Source organism: Thunnus maccoyii, chromosome 8 (assembly GCF_910596095.1).
Source record: "Thunnus maccoyii chromosome 8, fThuMac1.1, whole genome shotgun sequence".
Lineage (NCBI taxonomy): Eukaryota > Metazoa > Chordata > Actinopteri > Scombriformes > Scombridae > Thunnus > Thunnus maccoyii.
In genome coordinates this window covers 19272163-19295947 of record NC_056540.1, presented here as the reverse complement: position 1 = coordinate 19295947, position 23785 = coordinate 19272163, and the positions used below count along the sequence as shown (strand labels likewise).

Genomic DNA, 23785 nt, shown 5'->3' with positions numbered 1-23785 from the left:
GTGGACTTACCTGACATCCATCAGCACAGAGTGGGGCACTATGGATGCCTAAGAGACAAAGGAAATATGATAGAGAGTGATAGCTGCGGCTAAATAGCAGGAATATCATGGGGACTGGGAATGTGGGTAACCTTGCAAGTTAATCTAATTTACAGTCCGCAGTACTGAATATTTTATTGTTTAATAAGGCAAAGATATGCAGAAAGAGATGAGGGGGACAAACACATTGAAACAGCTCCAGAAGTCCCATGTTTGACTTCAAACAATGGCAAATGTTACAGCTGACCTGTAATGAAGTCTCCTCTTATCTCGTTTCAACCAGAATCCAACTAACTCACTGTACTTTCCCCAACCCAATTGCATCCAAACTAAATTAGTTTTAAGTTAACACAGCTGATAATTTACTTTCTGGTTATGCATGGTGGGACATTACATTAACAAAACAACCAACTGTAAATTGCCATCTTTCTTTTTCAAAGAATCTCTGGGTTCATGTCTTGAAAAGGGAGTAAACCATATGAAGATAACTTCCTTTTCCGCAGCAAAGATATTCATTGATTCATTTATGGACTGAGATGGAGTAAATATTGTCCCCCAAAATGATCCCTGAGACTCTGACGAGGAGTCAGGCAGGGGCTAGTTCATGTAAAGTGAAAGTAATGCAATGGAGAGGAGAATTATGCTTGTAGAGGATGATTAAAAGCATGTGAGGCAGTGAGGGAGCTTGGTGTGGCTGGATCTATAGGATTAGACTGTTATTATAAGTATTTATGACCGCTTGAGTTTGAGCTATAGTTAAGTCGGAGCCAGTCTCACATTTCCAGCTCTAACAAAGCACCAAACCAAACAAACTCTCACACCATAACTCTAGATTGTCCACTAAGGTTCTTTTACACCATTAGCATTAGCATCACATAACATTTCCGGGAAGGTAATTTAATAGTGAGATTGAGAAGCTTGCTCATATTGGCATAATGAGCAAACTTGTTTTCCCTCTAGTGGCAGAGATGGTGGCGTTTTTCAGTTAATCTGTCCATCAGACATTTTGATAAGAGAAACATATCTTGACAATTTCCGACTATATGGCCATTAAATTTGGTGCGGATATCCTAGAGGATAATTGGTAATGAGTCAGAGATTCATAGCTTTTCATTCTTGCACCATACTCAGGATAGGATCACAACTTTTCAAGTCTGTCGTAAAACAATAGTCAGGAACCCAAATGAAGACTAACACACATTTTTCTTGCTGTAATTATTCCTTCTGTTCATACTGACCATTAAGAGATCCCTTCATAATGCTCTTACAGTGTAAGTGATGGGGGAAAAGGTCCACAAGCCTCCTTCTGTGCAAAAATGTATTTAAAGTTTATTGGAAGCTAATTTGAGGCTTCAGCCATCCAAATTAGTCAAATCAAGTAGATATCTTTCAGAGTTGCTTTTTAGTGCCAAAGTCCCTCTTTGTTACTATACTTCCACCACAGCTCAACAGGAAAACACTGTCCGTCGAGACACAGAGATTTTTACTACAAAGACTGTAACTTTGGAAGATAGCTACTTTATTTGACTAACTCAGACTGCTGAAGCTTCATATTATCTTCAGATAAACTTAATTATAGGAGGGGATCTTTTAATGGCCAGTATGGACAGAAGGAATGATTACAGAGAGCATTACAGTGTTCATTTGGGCACCTGACTATTGTTTTAAGACAGACTTGAAAAATTGTGAACCTATCCTTTGAGGCTTTGAGAACAATAACGAGCAATAATATGAGCAATAACGTCTGTATGTTATATGAAGAATCATTACTCCTTATGACATTTGAGGTTTACAAGAAGAAAGAGAATAAGAAAATAAAAAAATAATGAACAGACTTGTGTAATCTGAGATATTGCTTTAATTAAATATTATTATATTTATTGTTAGAACAGTTATACCGGTACAATTACATATTGAGTTGATGTGGGCGGGCAGAAATCATATCTGATGAGGGATTGGTGGCTATACAGATAAAAAATAACATTACTATGCTGCTGCTGCACTCTATCCAGCTGACATTATAACAATACTACACAATATTACAACTTAATGTCTTTTAACTATACATTTTGATTCTTCCCTCTACAACAGCTCACAACATCTACTCAGGAAACATACCGTTTCAGTAAGGAAGGACCAGCACATTTTATGTATCATATATACATTTACACAGAGAAAATCAATATTTACACAATTCTCTGCATGTACAGTAATATTAAATTTGTCATTTTCTGCTAACTTAAAGTTATATTTCACATAAAAGAGTTAATTATTTTGAAATGTTTTAAACTGTAAAATTTAATTTCAGTTAGATATCATTCACCATCTGCTTTCAATTCTAAAGTGTGGTTTTCTAAAGTGTCATTTTTCACAATTGTACAGTGCAAACAACACAAGGAAACACAAAATGGATTATTAAGTTTGTAAAAAAGAAATTTTAGAGGTTACTCTCACGGTTGAATTTTAAAATTTTAAAAAGCTGAAATACATTTTTCTCATTGACACTGACATTGATGGTACAACAGGCTGCCGTTGACTATTATAAACTCACTCAAGTGTCTGAAAAGAGATGCATTGCTTGCAGGGTCTCTAAGCACTGTACTGGATCTGAAAAGGTTGTAAACTTCATTCAGTCTTTGTCTAATTCAAGAGTCATCTATTGAAATATAGTAGGTGGTAGCACAATCACGTCACATGACATGTATTTTACTTTAAAAAGTGATAAGTGATAATCCCTGATAAGAGGCTACAGTGTTGAATAACACTTTATGCTAACCTCAAAACCCTTTTTAAAAAAATTCAATATCCTTGGTGTCTTATGTTTTCAAAAATCTTGACTTTCATTGTATAAGTAAATCTAATAGGCCAACTGTAGCTGTTGAACTCACTACTGAAATGGAGAACAGTTTCTGTTTCAAAAAAAATGATGTATTCATTTCTTTTTACATTTCTTTAAAAGTCTTTTTAAGTAGATTTTTTCACATCTTCACACTTGATGTCTATTGTCATAGATAATGTTGGATGTTTTGGTCATTTCAACTCTCCACACAGGGAGCTACTAAACATAGAGGCCATATTCTGCTACAGTAGGGACTTTGTATGACACAGTGAATGAAGCCATTATATGTAATCAACATGCTCTCTCTTCATTTAGGAGGAAATTACAGGGTGACAGGGAACAGGCAGTAAATGACATGCTATTAGAATTACTGCCTAAATGGAAAAATAGCATATTTATTAAATAGTTTTCTATAATTGTATTTATCTTTTCTACTACTTCATGTTCAAATTTTAAAATATTTAATCATTTAATTGCTAAAATCATTTTAATGTATTTACTCCAATGTTAAATGTTTTTTCTTTGTTTTCTTTTCTCAATTCCTTTTTTCGTGTGGGTGTGAAAATCTTGTACCTTCAATTTATGGCAATCTTTATATTTCAACATTATGCAAGAAATAATATTCTTCTGTCTGGTTATTGAAATCCTCTCAACACTCCATGGATAAACTAAAAGTACATTATATACAAGCCCAAAAAGCAGCAATGATATATACATATGAGCAACTCCATATTTCCATATTTCTCTGAGACAGAATATACATTCATGTTGTTGGATGACTGTCAGTCTGCCACTTTGCCTGCTTGTTCCGCCCACTGCTGCCCGCCCTGCTGCTCCTTCCCTCCACCAGCCTCCTTATGGGCCTGCAGCTGCTGCAGGAAATCATCCAGGATCTGCTGGGCTGTCATGGAGGTCACATCCACAACATCCTGCTCCAAAAGCGTAACCTCTACCCCTCCCTTCCCACCCCAGCTGTCACCACCCACATGGGCCTGCGGGAGGTTTGGGGGGGCATCGGTATGGTTAGTGCCCTGGGAAGGTTGCTGTTGGCATTGGGGATAGAGAGGTTGTGGTCTGGCAGCGTAACTGTCAGCCATTTTCTTATAGATTGCAGTGCTGATGGCTGCCACAGAGAAAGGCGGGCTGTGGCTGGCATCGTGCTGGCCTGAGTGACAGCCTTCAGTTCCTGTTGTCGGCACCCCCTGTTTAAATGGCATGAAGGCTGTGACCCTCTGTGGACCTGCCTCTTTTGTCAACCAATCATGTGCTGTCTCTTCTACTTTAGGAGCATGGGATTGGTTGTCTCCTTGTGGAGAGGTGGCAGAGTGGCTGATCGGAGTGGGAGTTGTCAGAAACTTCTGTATGGCCTCAGCTGAATCAAAGTGCTTCTCCAATAAATCCTTTATCAAGCACGGCACCTGGGGTTTGAGACAACAAACATAAACTCTGAATTAAATCCAAACAAAAGAAGAAGAAACATCACTTTATACACTCCTAAGAGTTTTCTACAATAGATCATTAAGATGTGATCATCTCATTTTTTGAAATACTTGTTTGGCCTACAGTGTCATTTCAGGGCTGGAGTACGTAATCAGTTATAACACTCGACACAGCGGATTATGAGCTGTGGGTGCCTTGGCACAGACACGTAAAATGCCAACTTCTACCTTCCGTTCCTCTTGTCCTTGCCCTGCATCGCTCCACGTTGTTTTACATCTTTTTAGTGACATTTTGCAGGTCAACCATGTGTAAAGTGCTGCTGTTGGTTGAAAACTGCAGTTGAACTTCTGTACTGTATTTTGTTCATGCTCAAGATTTTTAAAGTAGAGTTATTCAGCTAACATATTTAAATTGCCTTACTAATTTTAATGTAGGTTTGCTATGGCTTAATTTTCACTGTATTATGTCGGAGAAAAAAAAACAAATAGGCTAACAAAAGTGAATATCAGCAGTTACTCAAAAAACTGGATCTATTAAACTATTAAAGGATCAGGAGCAAAAAATGTGACCAGGATATATCTACTTTTGACTGAGGTCTCTCCAGTGACAAATTGTTAATAACAGTCTGGGGGCCCCAAAGGGCCTCTAGGATTCTGCCGAGAAGGCCTGTTAAATAATTCATCCATGCTTTCACACGCATCTCTAGGATGCACAAAAAAATGTGTTTCATAACTTATCATCTTGACCTGAGTGTGATGGGGCTCAGCTTGAGATATGAGGAGCAGCTGTGCAAACGCAGGTTCAAATACAGGTGCTAAAGTAAACATAGCTGTGTGTGAAACATAGCTTTTTCCTAAAGTAAGGACACAGGAAGATGTGGTTTTATGATATTAAATGTCAAAGACAGAAACTACCAGCCAAAATCAGGATTAAAGAAGAAAAATTCATCCCAATAATGCATTCGGTTAAAATGTTTACAATATGTCTGTATCTCCTGTTTGTGGATGTGTGTGTGTGTGTGTGTGTGTGTGTGTGTGTATGTGCACACAGGTGTCCAGTAGATGGCAGTGTGCTCACATTAATGTTCTCCAGGGCAGCGATGGTCCTGTGGGCGTCCTCCAGCTCTGAGCTCAGCTGGGACACGCGGTTTAGCAGGTACTTCCTCTCGCTGGACAGGCTCTCTGACTGCACACACCCACACACAGAAAAGGTTACATTTACATGAAAGTACATAGGGGGATGTGACTATTGTTAGTCTGGTACAAGATAAGATCACTTTTGTGTTATTTTGCCTGGGGTTTCCCATCTAAATCTCCCTGAAAGTTTTCTCACCGCTATGTGCAGGTGCTCCCCCAGCAGATTATTGGCCTGCTTGGTCCCAGTGTGTGTCTCCAAAAGGCTACAGGACAAATCAAAAGAAGAGACACCCATGAAACTTGGGATTTTTTTTCAAATTCTGTAATATGAGACATGTTACTACCACTCTATCACCATGCCATTATTATATCTTCAAAGACAGTTGTTTGTGAGGTCAGCTTGCAACCACAAACTCTGCTAACAAATGTGAAACAACTGGCACCAAACTGGAGCCCAGTGTGAGGTGACCATTCACCCCAGTTGCTCCAGTCTATTGAAGAATGTGAGGTATGTGCCGGGTAGGCAGTTGTTTGGTGCTAAATACAGGCCTCACAGGGCCCAGATCAGAACAAGACTCTCACTGGTGAGTGTGAAGAGACAGGACAGATGCCTTGACTCTGTGTCTCTGTTGGCTTAGGAAAATGGGTCACTACAAGACCTAAACACCCACAAACCTGCACGGGGGCAAATGTGCAGCATGTGCTGTTACTCTACTGTTGTCATCCAGTATGTTCCATGGATCAATTGATCTATAGAAACTGCTACAGAAAGCTATAGGTTGATTTGATCGATTTTTATTGATTAACAGGGGATATGAATTGGAAGTGACTCTCTATGGCGTCAGTATGTGAGCACACGTCATGTTATCCTACATGTGAACGAAATTCGTGTGATCTTAAATACTTATTTGTGCATAAAAGTACTTGTGTATAAGCAGGACATGTTGAGTTTTGTTCTGTTTATGATCACAAACCTTTTATACTTCTCCTTGACATGACTAAGCTCGTCCCTGGTTCTCTGCAACTCTGCCTCCAGGCTCTCAATGCAGACCACCGTCTGCAGCAAGTTCTGGTGAAGATCCGCATTCTCTTCCTGCAGTGCCCTGAACACAGAGGGATGATGGGAGATGGAGTTTTGTCACGGAATATATTTATTCCTGAGATGATTTAGGGGTGTACGCTGTGTGGATCTGGATGAATATTTTAAAGAAATGCTGTTTTTGGTCTATTACTTTAATAAAGTCTGAAATCCAGGCCCAGTTATTTGGCAGTAATAACTTTAGGAACCATTCAAAATGAGGCCTTCTCTCATGTACCTCCATTTTGAGAATCTATTCATTATCCCAAGCATGGGCAGATAGGGTTTTTTTTACTATAAAGATACATGATGGCCCCTCACACCCATGGTACACACGTGTTTTCACTTATTGTGCTTGGTTAGACCTGCGTACAGACTGATTGACAAATCTTTCACACCCTGTTAGCTTTGTTGCACCTTATAAGGGCGGGACAAATTACACCTTTATCATTCTTACTTGTGGATGTAGTTTGATGACGTCACATAATTCCTATCTGAGTTTCACCTGACAAAAATATTTCACATTTCAAAGGGAACAGTCTGTGTAGGTGGACACATACAATATATAGCAAGTTGGCAAATACTACTAGCATGAAATTAAATATTTATTTAATTAAAATTATAATATTATTATTTATAATTTATAATTATAATTAGAGTTATTTTAAAGTTAAACTCCTTTTGCATTTGGTATTTATGTTATTTTGTCCAACCCTTTTTCCTGTCACATATGCTCATGCTAACAACATTCAAATGATGGTCACACGTCTTCCTGTTAAAACAGTAGTGGAGTGAGAGAGGATTGTCATTAGAGCGCTCAATAGCCACTGACCCATCACGAGAGAGACCGACAACAAAATGAGACAGGGAGAAATGTATGAAAGGCAAATGTGAAGTGGGTGGACAGAGAGCACTTACTGAAGGTGGTCAGTGTCACACAGCGTGTCCTAGAAAAATAACAAAAGAAAGATAAGAGGAAGTTGTACAAGCCTAGTTGGCTTTTCATACAGAGCACAAATGCAGTGCAAGTTTCATTTTGACTCTGTACTCCAGCACACTGAATTGAAAATGAAACAATGACTTTCTGCTTTAATTTGAGAGCATTTACATCCACATCTGATTAACTGTGTAACACTCATGTTGCCCTTTTTGTGTTATTCCCCCTGGAGTGGAGGACAAGCTCTTCATTGTTTACCCAACATAAATGTGAACACTCCTTGAGTGCCTTTGTTGATAGTCATCACTTCAACCTCATAGTCATGTTTCATTTGAATTGCAGTGGGCTGGTAGAAGTAAAAAACTATGAAAAACATACACAGGAACATACAAATAATTTAATAATAATATAATAAAAATATACGTGACACTGGCCGTTCAGGCCTGCTGGATGAAAAAGCATACAAAGTATCAAACATACAGTATATAGAGAACAATAAGTGAGTAAGAATAAGGACATGACAACCATCTATCCATTTTTATATCCACTTCTTACTGTTCAGTCTTACAGAGGCTGGAGCCTGGCCTAGCATGCACTGTGTAAAAGGGAGACTACACCCAGGATGGGTCGCCAGTCCATTACTGGGGACATGACAAATTGAATAAAATATTGAGTTATGGCAGATCTGCTCCCGGAAATGGAGTCTACCGGAATCGATTAGTTCTGTGAAGCTAAACTGTAGCCAGGATTTTTCTTTTCGTCTGTGTGTGTGTGTGTGTGTGTGTGTGTGTGTGTGTGTGTGTGCGTGTGTTACGGATGCATAATCGCATTGATTGAGTGCTGGTAACCAACAGCGAATGTCCCTAGTGCTAACGTGTGTTAATGTGCCTGGGGCATGGGTGGGGGGGGGGGGTGCTTTCTTTTTTTGTGTGTGTGTATGAGTTGTATTGTGTGTGTGTGTGTGTGTGTGTGTGTGTGTGTGTGTGTTATTTGACTGAACCATAACCAGGCAACCCAAGTGAGACCATATCCTGCACAGTGCCCACACGGAAAAAGGCGAAGTTATGTAATGTTGTGTGTGTTTATTAGTACATAAGAGTGTAAGCCTGCACAGATACTTACATAAGAGCAACGTGATACTAACTCTTATCCACCCAACTCTCTCTCACATTCTGCATAGTGCTGGCTGGTTGCTGGTATGTGCTACAGATTTATCTCTGTTGATGTGTATTGTTAGTCTCTCAGCCTACACAGTCGATTCATAGAACATACAGCAGCTCAGCCTTGTAAAGAAACAATTACGCCATTTAAATCGATGAATAAAATAGTTCTCCAAACAAGTTTCCCCTAAAAGCACAGGACTATCGTCTGCTGCATTGCTGATGTATGACTCAGCTTGAAGTGCGCAGCATTGGACCCATCCCACACAGAGTGACTCAGCCACACTGCCTCTGCAAAAGAGGAGCAACACTCCATTTGTTATGCTCATCCTACTCTTTCTATACCTTCCCTTCAGTGCAGTGCTGTGTCTCTATGAGTTTAATAACTGACCTGTTTTACAATTAGGCTCATGATTCATCCAGATCACCAGAGTTCTTTTTCAGGAGCATGACTCATGATAAGGCCAAAGTACAGTACAATGTACAAGGAAACAGACATTATAGTTGTATAAGATAGAACACGAAGAGGTCATGTTGCAGGTTTTGGTTGCCCATTTTCCCATATCTTGAAGCAATAAATATTTCAAAGGTTCATGTATTTCTCACAAATATCCCATTGAAAACCATTTTTGTTTTAGCAGTAAGGTTTCTCTATGTGTTCTCTATGTGTTGCTCAAATTGATTGGTTTATTTGATGGATATCTTAAAGGACATATAATATAAATACAAGATAAAAAGTAATATAAAAGTTATATTAGCTGACCAAGCAATGCTAGACAGATAAGCTTATTTGTCAAATAATCCAATTGTGTAACATTAAGATAATTACATTTGCTGTTTTTAGAGTAGTTACAACCATGTTATCAACCAATACATGTTTTCATAAATGTTTTCTGAATTAAGCTATTTATGTTGTGTTTGTGACATTTTCCTTTCAGATTAATGATTTGAAGCCTGAAATCTTTCCTGTCTTGTGATATCATATTCTAACAAACAGCAAAAACACTGTTTAAGTCAACTTACCCTGTGTTGTTTGGAGTGCCCCACATGCTGCGAATGGTGTCGACCACTCTGCTCTGAACTATGACTGGTAGCTGTGGAGGCTGTATCTCTGGTCCTGGATGAATCTGATTTACAGGATGAAGACTCAGATCCGGGGCCTGGTCCTGCACCCTGGGCTGAGGATGGAGGGGAGTTGCTTAGTCCTCGTTGCCCAGGACCAGGGTGCGCCTGGTGAGGCTGCGGCTGAGGGAAGTGCTGGGTATGAGGATGTGGGCTGTGAGAGGTGGTCGTCTGGTGTTTGCGGTGGTGCCGTTGTTTGGGCTGGATGGGTTCAGGGCTGGTGCTGGTTCCATCAGTTAGATGAGGGCCACACCTGCCATACCTGTCCCCTGACGTGGAGCTGCCAGTGGGTGACGGCCTCCTGTCTTTACGGTTGCTACCATGGTGAGTATTGTGGCTGGCGGAGTTAGGGTAGTGACTAGGTGGAGGGCTACCATGGTGGTTCCTAGCCCCATATGAGATCAGTTTATCAGGATTGGAGCAGTCCGATTGTTTCCGAGAGCTGTTGCGAGCTGCTTTCTCCTGTCGGCTGTGCTGTTTGGGATGCTGCTCCCTCTCCTCACCTGAACTCTCTCTGTGCTTCTTAGGTGGGAGCTGAGGCTTGACTGGGCCATGTGTTTGGGCTGAGGCAACGCTCTTGCCGGTTGTTTTATCTTTGTTCACACCTAAGATGTTGAGATCTGATGGACTTATAACTTGTTTGGTTATCTCATCCAGGAAGGCTGAAAACTGCAACTTTCCCTGCACAAAATTTGCCCTGGCTTGCTCTACCACGGCTTGATCGACCCCTTTCCCCTTCTGTCCACTAGGATCTTGTCCTTTAGCAACTCTTGGGGACAACACCTCCATTGATTTCGCCTTGCGGATGTCTCCACGAGGGTCCCTATTCTTGAGGATTCCTTTGCTGGGAAGCTGGCTGGAGGACACTGCTCTCTTTGGGCCTCTGGAGACTCCTAACACAATGTCCTCCTCACTGAAAGCCAGGCTTCGGTTCAAACTAGCTGTCTTATACAGAGGTCCATAGTTCATGTGGGGTACCCTGGATTGTTCTCCTCCCTGATCACTTTCATTACCCTGCAGAAGGCCCTCTTCACTCCTGCTGTGACCTCGGTCAAGGGGAGAAAAACCACACTTTCCCCTCTGTTGTGAGCTCCCATGTGACTGACTACAACCAGTGCCATTGCTGCCATGTTTGATGGTGGCAAAGACAACAGGCTCGCTGCTATCATCTTCCCGGAAACCCCTGCGCACATCTGAGATGTTGGAGCAGGACAAAGAATGCTGTGGCCGCTCAGCGTGACGAAGAGAAAAGGGATCGTTTGCACTTGCCTCTGTGTACCAGGAGGAAGAGGAGGAGGAAGAGGATGAAGACAGAGAAGAGGAAGAGGCCCTAGAAAGAGTCACAGGAGTGTCGTGGTTGTAAAGTATCTCATCCTCTTCGCTGTGGTGAAATTGCCGTGTTTGATGGCGATGGTGGGTGTCACGGTGAGGGCTGTCATGGACATAGTGACCATGTTGATGGTGGCGGTGGTGCCCATGGCTTTCATCTGTATTTCTGTCGGTGTCATCAAACATTGTGTACCTACAACACGAGAACACAGGGAATTGAGCAACTTTAATGATATCTTTGCATCAGTCAGTATTAAATGTACACATAACTGCACATTTGTAACTTATAACCACTTTCAGCTTCTGTATGTTTGATTTCAAAAGGTGGCTCACTAAATGAAGTGGTCTTTATTAACAGCCTCTGTTCTATAATGGCAAATGGAAGTAGACAAAACATGACGCCGCCACGAACGGCTGCGGCAGTTCAGCTCTCTTCTATTTTGTGTTTTTATTTATATATATATATTTGTACTATTTCTACTGAACCAACAAGAGTTACCTTTGCATGAGAAGAACTTCTTAACATAAGATGATGTTTTCCCAGATCTATGCTCTGAATTTTTGATTATTGCTTCTCAATTGGGAATCATACTGACACCTTTACTGACAATTTGTCTGTCAAACGTACACTACATTTCAAACAAAATGGCCAAGCTGCAACTTTTAACCAAATCTAAAAAAACCCTCTAAAATCTGCAAAGCCTGTAGTGTCAACGGCAAAGAGATGGACCACCACAGCTACACAGGATCCACAGGCCTGCCTGGATTGCAGTCCAAATACACATGTCAGAAGGCCATCAGAGTGGCCAAACAGAAACACTCCCAGAAACTGAAAGAAAAATCAGCATCCAATGACCCATCTGCTGTCTGGAGAGGACTGCAGAGTGCAGATCATTACAGACTACAAAAAGAAAACCCCTTACTACTTGGACGATTATCACCTTGCAAATGACCTCTCAGTCTAAGTCTAAGCCTGCTCCCCCATCACCCTGCCTTCCACTTCACACCCTTGAGCCATCCAGTAATCCTTCCACCCCCACCCACCCCAACATTAACATCTGCCCCCAGCCTCCCCACCCACTCTCTACCCAGCCCTCGTCCCCCCTGAGTGCAAACTGTAAACTTACCAAAACCCAGAAGCCAGAAAAGCCCCAGGACCTGACTGTCTCCCCATCCACCTTAAAGCTCTGTGCAGACCAGTTGGCCTCTGTTTTCATTGACATTTTTAACCAGTTCCTGTCCCTCTGCTCAGTCCCAGTCTGTTTCAGAAGATCTACTATCATGCCTGTCCCCAAAAAGCACAAGATCTTGGAGCTGTATGACTACAGACCTGTTGCATAATGTCTGTGGCCATGAAGTGCTCCGAAGGACTTGTGCTGAGGCACATCAAGGGCATAACAGATCCCAACATGGACCCCCTGCAGTTTGTGTACCAGGCCAACAGGTCAGTGGAGGATACCATCAACCTGGGCCTCCACATCCTCCTCCAGCACCTTGACTCCCTAAACAGCTACGCCAGAATCCTGCTTCTGGATTTCAGCTCTGCGTTTAACACCACCCGATCAGAGCTCCTCCACCATAAGCTGTCCCAGCTAGGTGTGCCTGACCTGATCTGTCAGTGGATATTCATAGGACTCAGTGCGTGAGGACAGGTAAGCACACCTCCAGTACCCTGACCCTCAGCACGGGAGCCCTGCAGGGCTGTGTGCTCTCTGCCCTCATATTCACCTTTTACAATTATGACTGCACCTCCACCAACCCCTCCATCAAACTTCTCACACGACACTGATTGTCCTCATCCATAAAAGTGATGAGTTGGCCTACAAGCAGGTGGTACAGCAGCTGGCATCCTGGTGCAGTGCCAACAACCTGCAGCTCAACACCACCAAAACTGTTGAGATGGTAGTGGACTTTAGAAAAGACAACATTGTCTTGCCCTTCTGGGACAGGACATCAAATGGGAAAATGTTACACTTTCAATCTGTAAAAAGGCTCAACGGAGGCTCTGCTTTTTGAGGCAACTCAAAAAATTCAAATTGTCACAGAGAATGCTGGTGCAGTTTTACACCGTCATCATCCAGTCCATCCTGACCTCCACACTGGTCTGGTTCCCCTCAGCCACCAAGAGAGAGAGAAAGAGAGAGAGAAGCAGGCTGCAGTGCAATTGTCCACTAAGAGAAAATCATTGGCTGCAGCCTGCCTTCCCTCCATGACATCCACACCTCCAGGGCCAGGAAATAGGCCAGGGGCATCCTGGCCGACTGCTCATGCCTCGGCCACCACATATTACAGCCCCTCTCCTCTGGGAGGAGATACTGGACAATTAAAACCAGCAGACACAAGAACACTCCTAACTCCCCCCTCAGAATAGCAGTGTCATCATAACAGTGTCTGTGTTTTATGTTATTTATCAGATTTTTATTTATTGGTTAGGTTTTTTATTGAACCCACCCACCGTTACAGTGTCTATGTTATGTTATTTACTAGATTTTTTACTGAATAGCCTATAAATGTCTTTGCTTGTTTTGAAAGCTGAATCAAGGAAAATTCCTCGTATTTCTGTACTGCAAATAAATTATTGTTGAATCCTTGCAATTTCAGAATGTACATGGATTTTATTTCTCAAGTCTTGTACCATTAAACATGAATATAAATCTGCCAGACTGGAATGAATCATCTTACCTGTGTGACTGAGGGTCATGGTGATGATGATGATGGTGGTGGTGGTGGTGCTTCTTCAGCTTGATCTCATCCGGGGCAGAGGGGCTGTGAACAGGCTTAAAAAACTTCTCCATCACCTGTCTCTTTCCTGGTGGCAGGCTGGCGATGCCGTCTTGGTTGGGTTGACTACACAGGTGGCACTGATGAGGATCCGTGTTGGTGCTCAGCTGTTTCGTCTGCTCTGCAGCTCTAGTGTCTTTCTGGCAATCTTTTTCTCTGTAAGGCTACAACCTGTTTGTTGATGTCAGCTGTAAAGATCATCGCTTTAGACTGTTTGCAGTCATTCTGACCACGAAAATAGGTACAATATCTGAATAATGAATAATATTCTAAACTAGCTAATAAGGAATTTAATCCTCAAAGAGTGTGCTCACAATGAACTCTTCAAAGGATAAATCTCCAAAGCATCCAGTTGTTGGATTTTTGTGTATCTATCTACCTGCATGGATAGGTTTGTCTCCCTCAGCATCTGGCTGCAGAATAATGGAATCATGGCTCGTGAGCAGGCATGTATGAATTACTGGATGTTGGCTTGATTTGACATCACGCCTGATGTAACAGCTGGGAGCTCATCGAACAAGCTGAAAGAGTGAGACCTTTGTCCTTTTACAGGACACAATCGAACCGGTCCCTTTGGAACATGATCTATAACAGGGTTCAATTAACCCACTGATGTAACTTGCAATATGGAGTTTTTCCCACGTTTGTGGCTTAGTACTACACTTCAAGTTTATGTTACCTTCCTGTAATCTCGTGTGACATTTTTCTAAACTTTTTTTGTCACTGCAATTGTTATTAATATACAAAAAGCATCTATGAGCATCACCGGTGCTATTGAACTGCCCATAGTTGCCCCATTGATTTTAAAGTTTCCAACTACCATCTGGCTAAGGCCTAAATAATTACATTAAAAAGGGGTGGGCGAAATGACTATAGGTTACATATATACTGTGAGAGGATATTATGAGATTATGTTATACTGTGGCAGCTATCCCCTTTAATATTTCTGATTGAATTAAACCATTGGTGTTAATGTTACAAATAAGCAGGAGTGCTTGGTCATATTTCATTGTTCTCAAATGTTTGCATTAATGTGATGAACTACTTTGATTTGTCAGGTTTTTAATTTGCTGGAGGTGCCAAAACATTCCTCTTTGTTGGGTTATTTAATTACTTAACTCTCAGGTTATTTAATTAATTAACAGTTTCTGGTTGGATTTTCACCCCACATCAAATTATGATATAAAATGACATAGCCTCATGTGACAGAGGACTGCAGTGGTATTTTTAACATTTCACATTACTGACACAATCACTTTTCAAAACTATAACACTAATTTATGAACTATAACACTTCATAATGACTTTGATGAGTAAATCACACCAAGGTCTTGATCAGCCAATAGAATTAAAGGCCTTTGTTTTAGCTTAAGCTAGGTTATCACATGAAAGAAGATGCCTCTCTCTCTAATGTGTGTGGACTGACTATATCCTGTTTAACAACCATGAAAGAGATCAATTCATGGAGGTTGGGAGGAACTGAAACTCATCCAGAGGACAACTCCCCCACACTGTTGCTGATCAATGGCATAGAGCTTTGATGAGGATAGTTACATAAGGGAGGTTGCCCAGACTTGTCCAGGGTAGCTACTGTAATCAATGTTGAAAACTAGTGCGGATAAAAACAAAAGGGAGGGATAGGGAGATTTCATGTTTTGGGAGGGACGTGACAGATTGCATATCCTCACTGCTCCCTCTGCTGCTGAACAGGAGCAACTCCCTTTGCAGCACTGGTAATTTTCCACCCTGTCATCACCACACACTTTCTGGCTCTGGATGTTTCTAGATATTTCTGGTTTTATCATGTACTTTCAGCCAACACTACCACTGTAAGTCCAATATCAACCTGAACATAAGTTCGGAATGAACTGGGCCATAAGACTATAGACTAACAATGAAGGCTGTCAAAGATGGGTTTATAACTACATATGAAACTTGTTAAATATACAGCAAGCACCAGCAGCTTTTAATGAAACTACTAAACAATCTACCAAAATAGGAGAACACATTATTGAACATAAGCCATCCAAGTTAAAGAAGGAGATGAGCTGGCTGTTTTTCTATTGTTTGTCAATCACAAACAGCGTATCATTGCAGTAAAGGAGAAGTAGTTCCGGCGATTCAACCACATTCTAGTTTGATCCGGTTTGTAGGACCGTGTTACACATATATCAAGATTAAGCCGCGCAGCCATCCGTGTGACGTCAGCTGTTTTGATGTTATCATGTGTAGCTAAAGTGGGTTGAAAATACATCTTTTTATTGTATTTTACTTCACTGGTTTGTGTTTAAGATATTTTCAAATATTACATTAAACTACTAATAATAACAAAATCACAAACTCCCCTCACTGGTTGCCTTTCCAAGTCAGTTTGAACGTATCTTTGTGTGTATTATTACAGTGCTGTGTTTAAAAGTACTGTATATATAATTTATTTTCCCACATAAATTAGTTTGTTAAGCTTGCTCTTTTGAACTCGATTTTACAGCCACAATCAACATTTGCAAGCGTTTGGGTCGTGCGAAAGTGGGACTAGTTTCTCGTCGGACGAATACCTCCCCTTGCCGTAGTCGAATCACTCAAACAGTATAAAATGAGCGAGTGACGCCATTTGCTTCACACAGCGGCACTGAAACGAATTCGGCTCGATAGAAGGCGTCTCAGGTTAAACCGACCTTGTTTTTCTTTCTTTTTAGTACTTCAAGATTCGATTATTAGGAACGAAGATAGTAGATTTGATCTACTAAGCTTGATATTGTAAAATATTTGAATTTAGCGTGTTTTAATCGGAGTCAATGAGCGCTAACTGAGGCCCTGTCTCGAAGGCAAATACATTAGCTTCATTATCAAGATACGTATCTTACGTTGAAGAGTCAGCAAGTCTTTTTACTAAAATGACAAGTTTCGTCAGGCAAACTTGAAGTGAAAATGGCCTTCACTCGAAACCGAAGCTTTTTTTCTTTTCTTTTTTTTTGAATCGTCACTGTTTAGTTATGGCGATAACGTCAGGCTAAACGAGCCAAATATAGACTAACGTTAATGTCAACGTTGTTAGCATATTACTGTGGTCGTACTGTGAACAAACAGTCAAAATAGCGCCTAAACAGTTATCAGTATAGAAGATTAACGTTATGTTTTTTTTAAAGAACCGAATCAAAGTCTCTGATTTTCATGTTAGTAACGGCAGTTGGCTCAAGATGGGAGCCGTGACGTAGCAGCCTGCAAATGTTGGCTATTGGTTAATTTGAATGACGCGGTCACATGGCCGATCTTTTTCCTTATGTGTTTCTAGACGGAGGTTATAAGGGAGTGGTCAGGATTTTACCAGCCGCTAGGTTAGCAACCGTTAGCACTGGCAACAAAACTACACCAACCGACCGCTTGTATTTTTCGTTAGCCCGAAGTAAAAGGTCGAAAGGTAGAAAGCGACAGAAGAAGAAAAACCTATTTAGTAACAAAATAGGCAGTTCACGGTTTACTGTTGTAACTGACAAGATTGTTTTGAAAGTAACAAAGGCAGTGAAGCCAGATGCTGACGAGGCGAAGACAAGAAGGGGCAGACAATCTTAAAAAACAGAAGATCAGAAAGTTACGAGTATTCAGAGCAGCTCTGTTATGAATAGAGAAACAAAACGAGAAAACATTTTAATTATTTAAACAGATGTTAACATCAGATCCAATTCAAATATCATTGAATAAGTTATGAACAATTGAGTGCAGAGGCACCAGTCTCGGACTAAATAGAGGACGTCAATGATGTAGACTGAAGAGAAAAGGGTTAAACCTAATTTTTCTATAAAAGGAAGCAAGATTATTTCTGCTAATAACCAAAGAAGCAAATCAGTATTTTGTTTATTTAAAATCGCGGACCAGGTTCTGGTCTCAATCTTAAGTCTAGTTTGGGCGAAGAAAACCTTGAATGCAATCAAGCAGTTTTTTTTTTTTTTTTTTTTTTTTTTTTTTTTTTTTAAATTACTTGAGTTCTACTCAGTGGCTTTGTGTCAGGCATTATGCATTATGCGTTTGCCTTAATAACGTTCAAAATTGAAAGTGATCACCTTTGCTTTGACCAAAGAAATAACCGAGGAAAAAGTCAGATTTAGAAAGCAGCTTGGAAGAAATCACAGCTTATATTACCAGAGCCCTAGCTGTAGCTCAAGGAACCACAGGCTAGATGTTTCTGTATGGATTTCATTTTCAGTTGTCAACTTTAAAAAAAAAAAAAAAAAAAAAAATATTTTTTTTATTTTACTTTAGTGAAGACAGAAGATTTTTTTTTTTTTTTTTTTTCGGGGGAAATGGACTGAGTTATCGTGGGGAGGAATGGACTTAGTTATTGTGAGGAAGAATGGACTTAGTTATTAGAGGAAGATCGCAGGACCAGCGAGGAGCGAGGCCGTGGGACACGGGGAGGACCAGAGTGGAGCCAGACAGGACAGGACCAGAGTGGAGCCAGGCAGTACAGGACCAGAGGGCATGGAGGGAGGATCAGAGGGGGCCCAAAAGAGCAGGCAGCAGCAACAGCAGTCATCGAGGGTACACCAGATGGAGCCAGAGGCGCAGGGCAGGGTAGCAGCGCAGAGTGGCCATCACTGACGCAGTTGCAGCAGTTCCAGAGCGAGCGAGCAAGCCAGCCAGTGATGAGAGGGTGGGACGGGGCGCACAAGTGTCTTCTAGCTTCTCAAGTTAAAAGCAAGGGATTGGTTTGTATTTTGGGTTGAGGTATCTCTGTAACATTCTCAGGCACTTAGTTATTTTAACTACTTTCTAGTAGCAACTGTTGTAGAACACAATTTCTCGCACAGTTCTCTCTTCCCTTTTTCAGGCAAGCCGTGTAAAGTGTTTCGTACCGTGGTCACCCCTCCTGTTGTGCGCTGACATGAGTGTGGTGGTGTCTGCTGTCATGAATGCCTTGGTAGTGTGCTGGCGAGAGGAACGTCTTATCGGGACTTCTCTACCCCCTGCAATCAGAAGTAGTTGCCCAGCCGGAGGGAGAGGCAGTCCTTTGTTGTTCAATAGGTCTACCCCAGAGAAGTTTTCAGCATTGGAGTGTGAGAGTGGATGGTCTCCTGTGCGGCCGATTGAGTGTATACAGCAACCCTTCAGTGCTTCAGCAGCGCCTCATTGGTACAAATCAGCTACATCTACCTCTTATCCCGAGCAGTGAGTTAATGCATGAAATGTACATGTGGGTGTAACTATCCTGTACATCAAGTCATCATTGCCTATGCTGTATAGTATACAGTAGTTTTGCAATCAAAAAAATGTATTGAAGTAGTATTTGACCCTGACTACAAAAGAATTTTGGGTTAAGGGGTGGGGGGTGGGTACCTAAAACGTGTTTCGAGTTCTTCTTTTCACAGGCTTGGCCCCCTAAAGGTGACCCATCGAAAGAACCCCCCTGTGCTAGCCGCTCGGTTGAGCTCATCTTATTTACTGTAGTGCTATGGATCGGGATCATGTGCATCAACTGCGGTTTTAAGAGATGTAGGAAGGTATTTGGTATTGTTCAATAAGTCCATTAGATTCACTATGTATCAATTCTACACTATTTGGAAGGTGTTGTAAATGGGGTTTGATGCACATATCTTGGGTAATGGGAGGGTGGGTTGTGGGGCGTTAATCAGTCTCTTCCTAGACTTCACAGCTCCTTGTTACCCAACGCAAAACGGCTTGAATAGGAAACATCCAGGTGCAACCAACAAGATTCAAGTGGACACTTTGCCTCGCAGGATAGCAACCTCAAAAATAGCCTCCTGGTGTAGCAAGAAGCTCTATTTTCCCAGGGAGTGCGGTAACAAGTCTCTTTACTAGAAGTCATTGTAATTCTGTACAGGCTGCAAGTTGCTTTGTGGGGTTGGGAGGGGGCTTTGTATTTGTGACTCTTGCAGATATAAAGTTAAATGGCCCGCCCTTCAAAATTCTCCATTCAAGTCCAAGTCTTCAGTTCATAAGGAAGGAATCCTTCGCGTTCAGGCCTGCGGTATTTAAATGCTTCTTCTGGAAAGTAGTTTGATTTCATTTGTGAATTGTATTCATAGTCATTCAGTTGTGTCCTTTACTAAGGCAGATTTACTTCTAATTGCTGTAATGCCAGTAATTGTGTTGTAGTTCTGTACTGCTTCATTGTATTTGGGGAGGGGTATTGTGGGAGAGGCTTTTTCCTTTGCATTTTTTCAGTGTGCTGTGTCCTGTGCGCTTTCCAATACCCGAGACCATCAGGAACTCTCCTAACTCATTGTATGTTCAAGTTTCCTTGCGCAGCGAGCATCACGTAAGGTCACTAAATGTGTTCACATTATCTTTAACATTCATTGTCTGGCAAAATGCCTCCATTGCAATTCCTTTGCAATTAGTTACTATGCCTTGTATTGACAATACAATGAGTGAACTATCTGTAAAGGATTTTCTTACTGCATAATAAATGCATAGCTTGTTGTGATTGAATACAGTTTTGGTATGCATTTGTTCTTTTTGGGGGCTTGTGTGGGGGAGCTTTTCTTGTGCTTTTTCAGGTATGACTAAAGCTTGGAGCTTTGTAGCGCACGGATGTGACCTGGGCTCGAATGACATCCTTTTCAAAGTGGAAAGTGAAGGCAGATAAGTTGAATCCATCAAATATTGATGTTGGAAAGCAGAAAATTCTCAACCCTAGAACGGTCACTTATCTTGAATCGGTTCAACTGCCCTGTTCTCGAAATGAAAGCAACTTGCTATACTTGACAGTAGAAATAGCACTGTTGTGCTTTCTTACAAGAGTCTCTTGTGATAACGGGAAGATTTGATGGACCTTCATTGATTCTGACGTTATCTGCAGTAAAGCATTTGGGTAAGGATAACAATAGTCAGTTCTACGATACTGTGGGGGGGCATAGGGGTGTTTCTTGTCTGCCTTTTTGATCTTACAGAACAGTCCAAAAGAAGAATGCTATCTACTAGGACAACACAGGAATCATCATGCCCTTGAAATCAACCAACATGCAGTTTGAACAAATGGAGTCAGGTTGTGTTTTATGTATGTAGATGGGAGTAATTAGTCCTCAGCTGCTAGCCCTTGCGCAACTGTGTAAGCGGCAGGTCAGTATGTTGTCTTCAATAATTTGCAATCGCGCAACTGTGCGAAAGTTTTCACAAATTAAGTAGCTGAGGAAAGCTGTGCATGGTGCAGCTTTAATTTGGTCTGACATGCAGCGCAAATGTGTTGCTGTAGTTTATTGTGCATTGGTTTTGGTTGGGCGTATCCCTGCACTTCTCTTCACAGAAATCAGAGTGCAAGACTGGTTCAAGCACGAGTGAAGTCATCTAACCTGGAGTGTGTAGTAAGATGTTGGCTTAATTTGTCAAATTAAACTTCTGTAATGTAGTTGACAAAATGACATCTTGGAACTGGCTTTATGTTAACCTCAAATCATCAGTAACAATAATGCTTTACTAGCATATTCCTCTTTGGCCAAGGGGCCCTGTTGCTTTGCATCTTAAAACCCATAAGATGAGTAGAACTCGAATCTTTGAGTATTGTGTGGTGGGTGTGTTGTGTAGATCACTCTTTGTTTCAGATCATTTTCGTCTGTCCACTCCGATCTCGCCTGCCTCTGAATGCAAAGCCATCTGTGGAAGCTGTCAGCGAATATGAGTGTGGCCCCTGAATGAAGTACCAACCCTCCCCCCCCTCTGTGCGCTTGAGCTTAAATCTGAACCCCCCCCTGACGTCCTTCGCAGAAGCCCCGCTCTCTGTGTGTTTGTGTGTGTGCCTTTTTTTCTTTTCCCTTTGGTTTCTCAGGTCAAATTTCCTAAAACGATTGTCTTTTATTTGGCATCTGGGATGGCCTAACCTGTGATGGAACACTGAGAATCCAGTCACATTAAGATCAAGAGCTGCAAGCTTGTCTCGCTAATACTGCATCACTTCAGTCTCATGGGTGCTAAGTTAAGTAATTTTGGTTCCCTTGATTTTTTTCTTTAACATATCATGGCTTTAATGTGTAACTCAACATGTTGCATGCACATCAGCTCTACATAACATTTTATACGTAATGCGCACAACATAGTGTTCATGAAGTCGTTGTCAAAACATTGCAGTAGTGTTTGGTCAGGGATTTTTGGGGGGGTGGGGCAACATTCTTCTCTCTTCCTTTCAGATTTCTCACTCAGCTTAACTTGCTACTGAGCCAGGCGACTTAAACCTCTGCAGGGAGTCATTGGATGACTTGGTACAACCAGCCTCTAGGGGTAAAACCTTAAATACTTTGAAGAATTGAGTATCACTGAGGAAGAATAGCTGGTACATACTGTTACGCGGTAAACAACCATATTGGCATAATTTGTCATATTGGATGAGCATTTGGTACAAGTGTGGGGTTAATGTGGGAGGGGGTTGGGGCAGCTTAAATTGTCCTGTCTCTCTTTTTTCCGTTACAGCTGTAAACTTGGCAGTTCGTTTGACCTGTGAGTCCTGTCAAAGGCTTTGAGTATCACCAGAGATGCTGGTCTCCTGGGTTTGTTAAATATGGATACAGTGGAATCGGTCATGCAACAATACAGTGTCGTTCTGGGAAATGCTGGGGATTGGGGGAAACCAGTTGTCTCTTTCTTCTAGTTTCAGCCTCGTGACCAAGAGAAATCCCCCATGTGGTGACAAGATAATGTAGCAGCCAGGTGTTCACGGGCTTTCTTTTCCTGGAGGAACAAATTTGTTCCTCCAGGTTTTGCTTTTGCCCTTTTTAATACAGCAACAACAAAAAAAGCAAAAGACTCCGGTGGTGGCACTCCTGACTCTGTTGGGACAGGGTTCAATTCCCTGCGGTGTCTTGCTTTTTCAATGTGCTGTGATGGGAAACTGATGAAGTCATTTGAGGATCTAGTTATGTTAAAGAAGTTAAGATATGGGCCCCTGACCAGATTTATTTACTTTTTTTATTTTTCATTTTAAGAGCTCTGGAACTCAGCTACAGGAAAAAGTTAATTAGTTCTAAATGTTGTGGTTTAATTCATAAAGGAATAGCACAGGAACTGAAGACAAATGGGGCGTTTGAGAGCAAGAAAGGACGCTGTTGGAATTGAAATGTTTATATAAAAAATGTAAATGATCAATAAAACTGTCATTATGCTTTGACATGCTGTTTTTCTTCCCATCGTCTCATCCACCTGTAATTGTTACTTTGTCTTAAATGGCTTTTAAATCTTATTACAGTTTATTTTTATGCTCATTTTTAGACATAAGATGATAACTAATGTGAAGTACATTTTAGCAGAAACTAAGAAGTTTTGACATTGAGCAGTTATGTGCTTTATTTTATCTCAGTGCATTGTTTCAAATATAGTGCATAGCAAAATATTTTCACAATGGGGGTGAATGAATTAATGAAGACCAAAAGTAGTGTGAAGAAAAGGAAGCGCACAATAAATCAGGATACTGCATCTTGTAGTTAACTTGCAGCACACAAATCTTTTACATTTCTCAGTGGGGTTCAGAGCTGATGTGTTTCCGTTAATGTGAACATGACATACTTAAAAACACTAGTTGAACAACATGAATGATGTACATAATGGGTGACACAGCATGAATGAATTGAATGTAAACTCACCACCATTTATCTTCCTCCTAAATTATTTGGGTTTTTTTTTTTATCTTGTTTTGTTACTCAGAAGCTGGAGAGTAAAAGTCAGACAAACTGAATATCAAGAGATGTGAAGCACAAAAGACTAATTTATTTACATTATAGTTTATTAATTTGCCAAAACCTTCACCTATAAATGAAATGTCATATTTGAGTTTTCTCTGTAACACATTTATTTTTCAGCTTCTTAACATTGAACACTATACATACCATATATTAACATATTAACCTGAGAAGCAATTCAAACGCATGCCATCTTAAAATGTTTTACAAGTACACATCATCTTGTATAGTGATCATTTTAACA

The 23785-nt window shown here is 41.1% G+C and overlaps 1 protein-coding gene across 2 annotated transcripts; it reads right to left on the bottom strand.

Moving 5' to 3' along the window:
* Positions 1–1945: 1945 nt before the first annotated feature.
* Positions 1946–22927, bottom strand: LOC121901665. Of its 2 annotated transcripts, none has more exons than XM_042418564.1 (7): positions 13763–22927; positions 9653–11273; positions 7451–7479; positions 6429–6557; positions 5651–5717; positions 5396–5503; positions 1946–4296 (listed from the first exon to the last, which is right to left on the bottom strand). In XM_042418564.1, exons 1-7 carry the CDS (start codon positions 13873–13875, stop codon positions 3661–3663), a joined length of 2703 nt encoding a protein of 900 aa, XP_042274498.1. In that variant the 5' UTR covers positions 13876–22927; the 3' UTR covers positions 1946–3660. The 2 variants fall into 2 exon arrangements, with proteins under 2 accessions (XP_042274498.1, XP_042274499.1); XM_042418565.1 differs by having other exon boundaries at positions 9653–11022; positions 13763–13869.
* Positions 22928–23785: the final 858 nt, after the last annotated feature.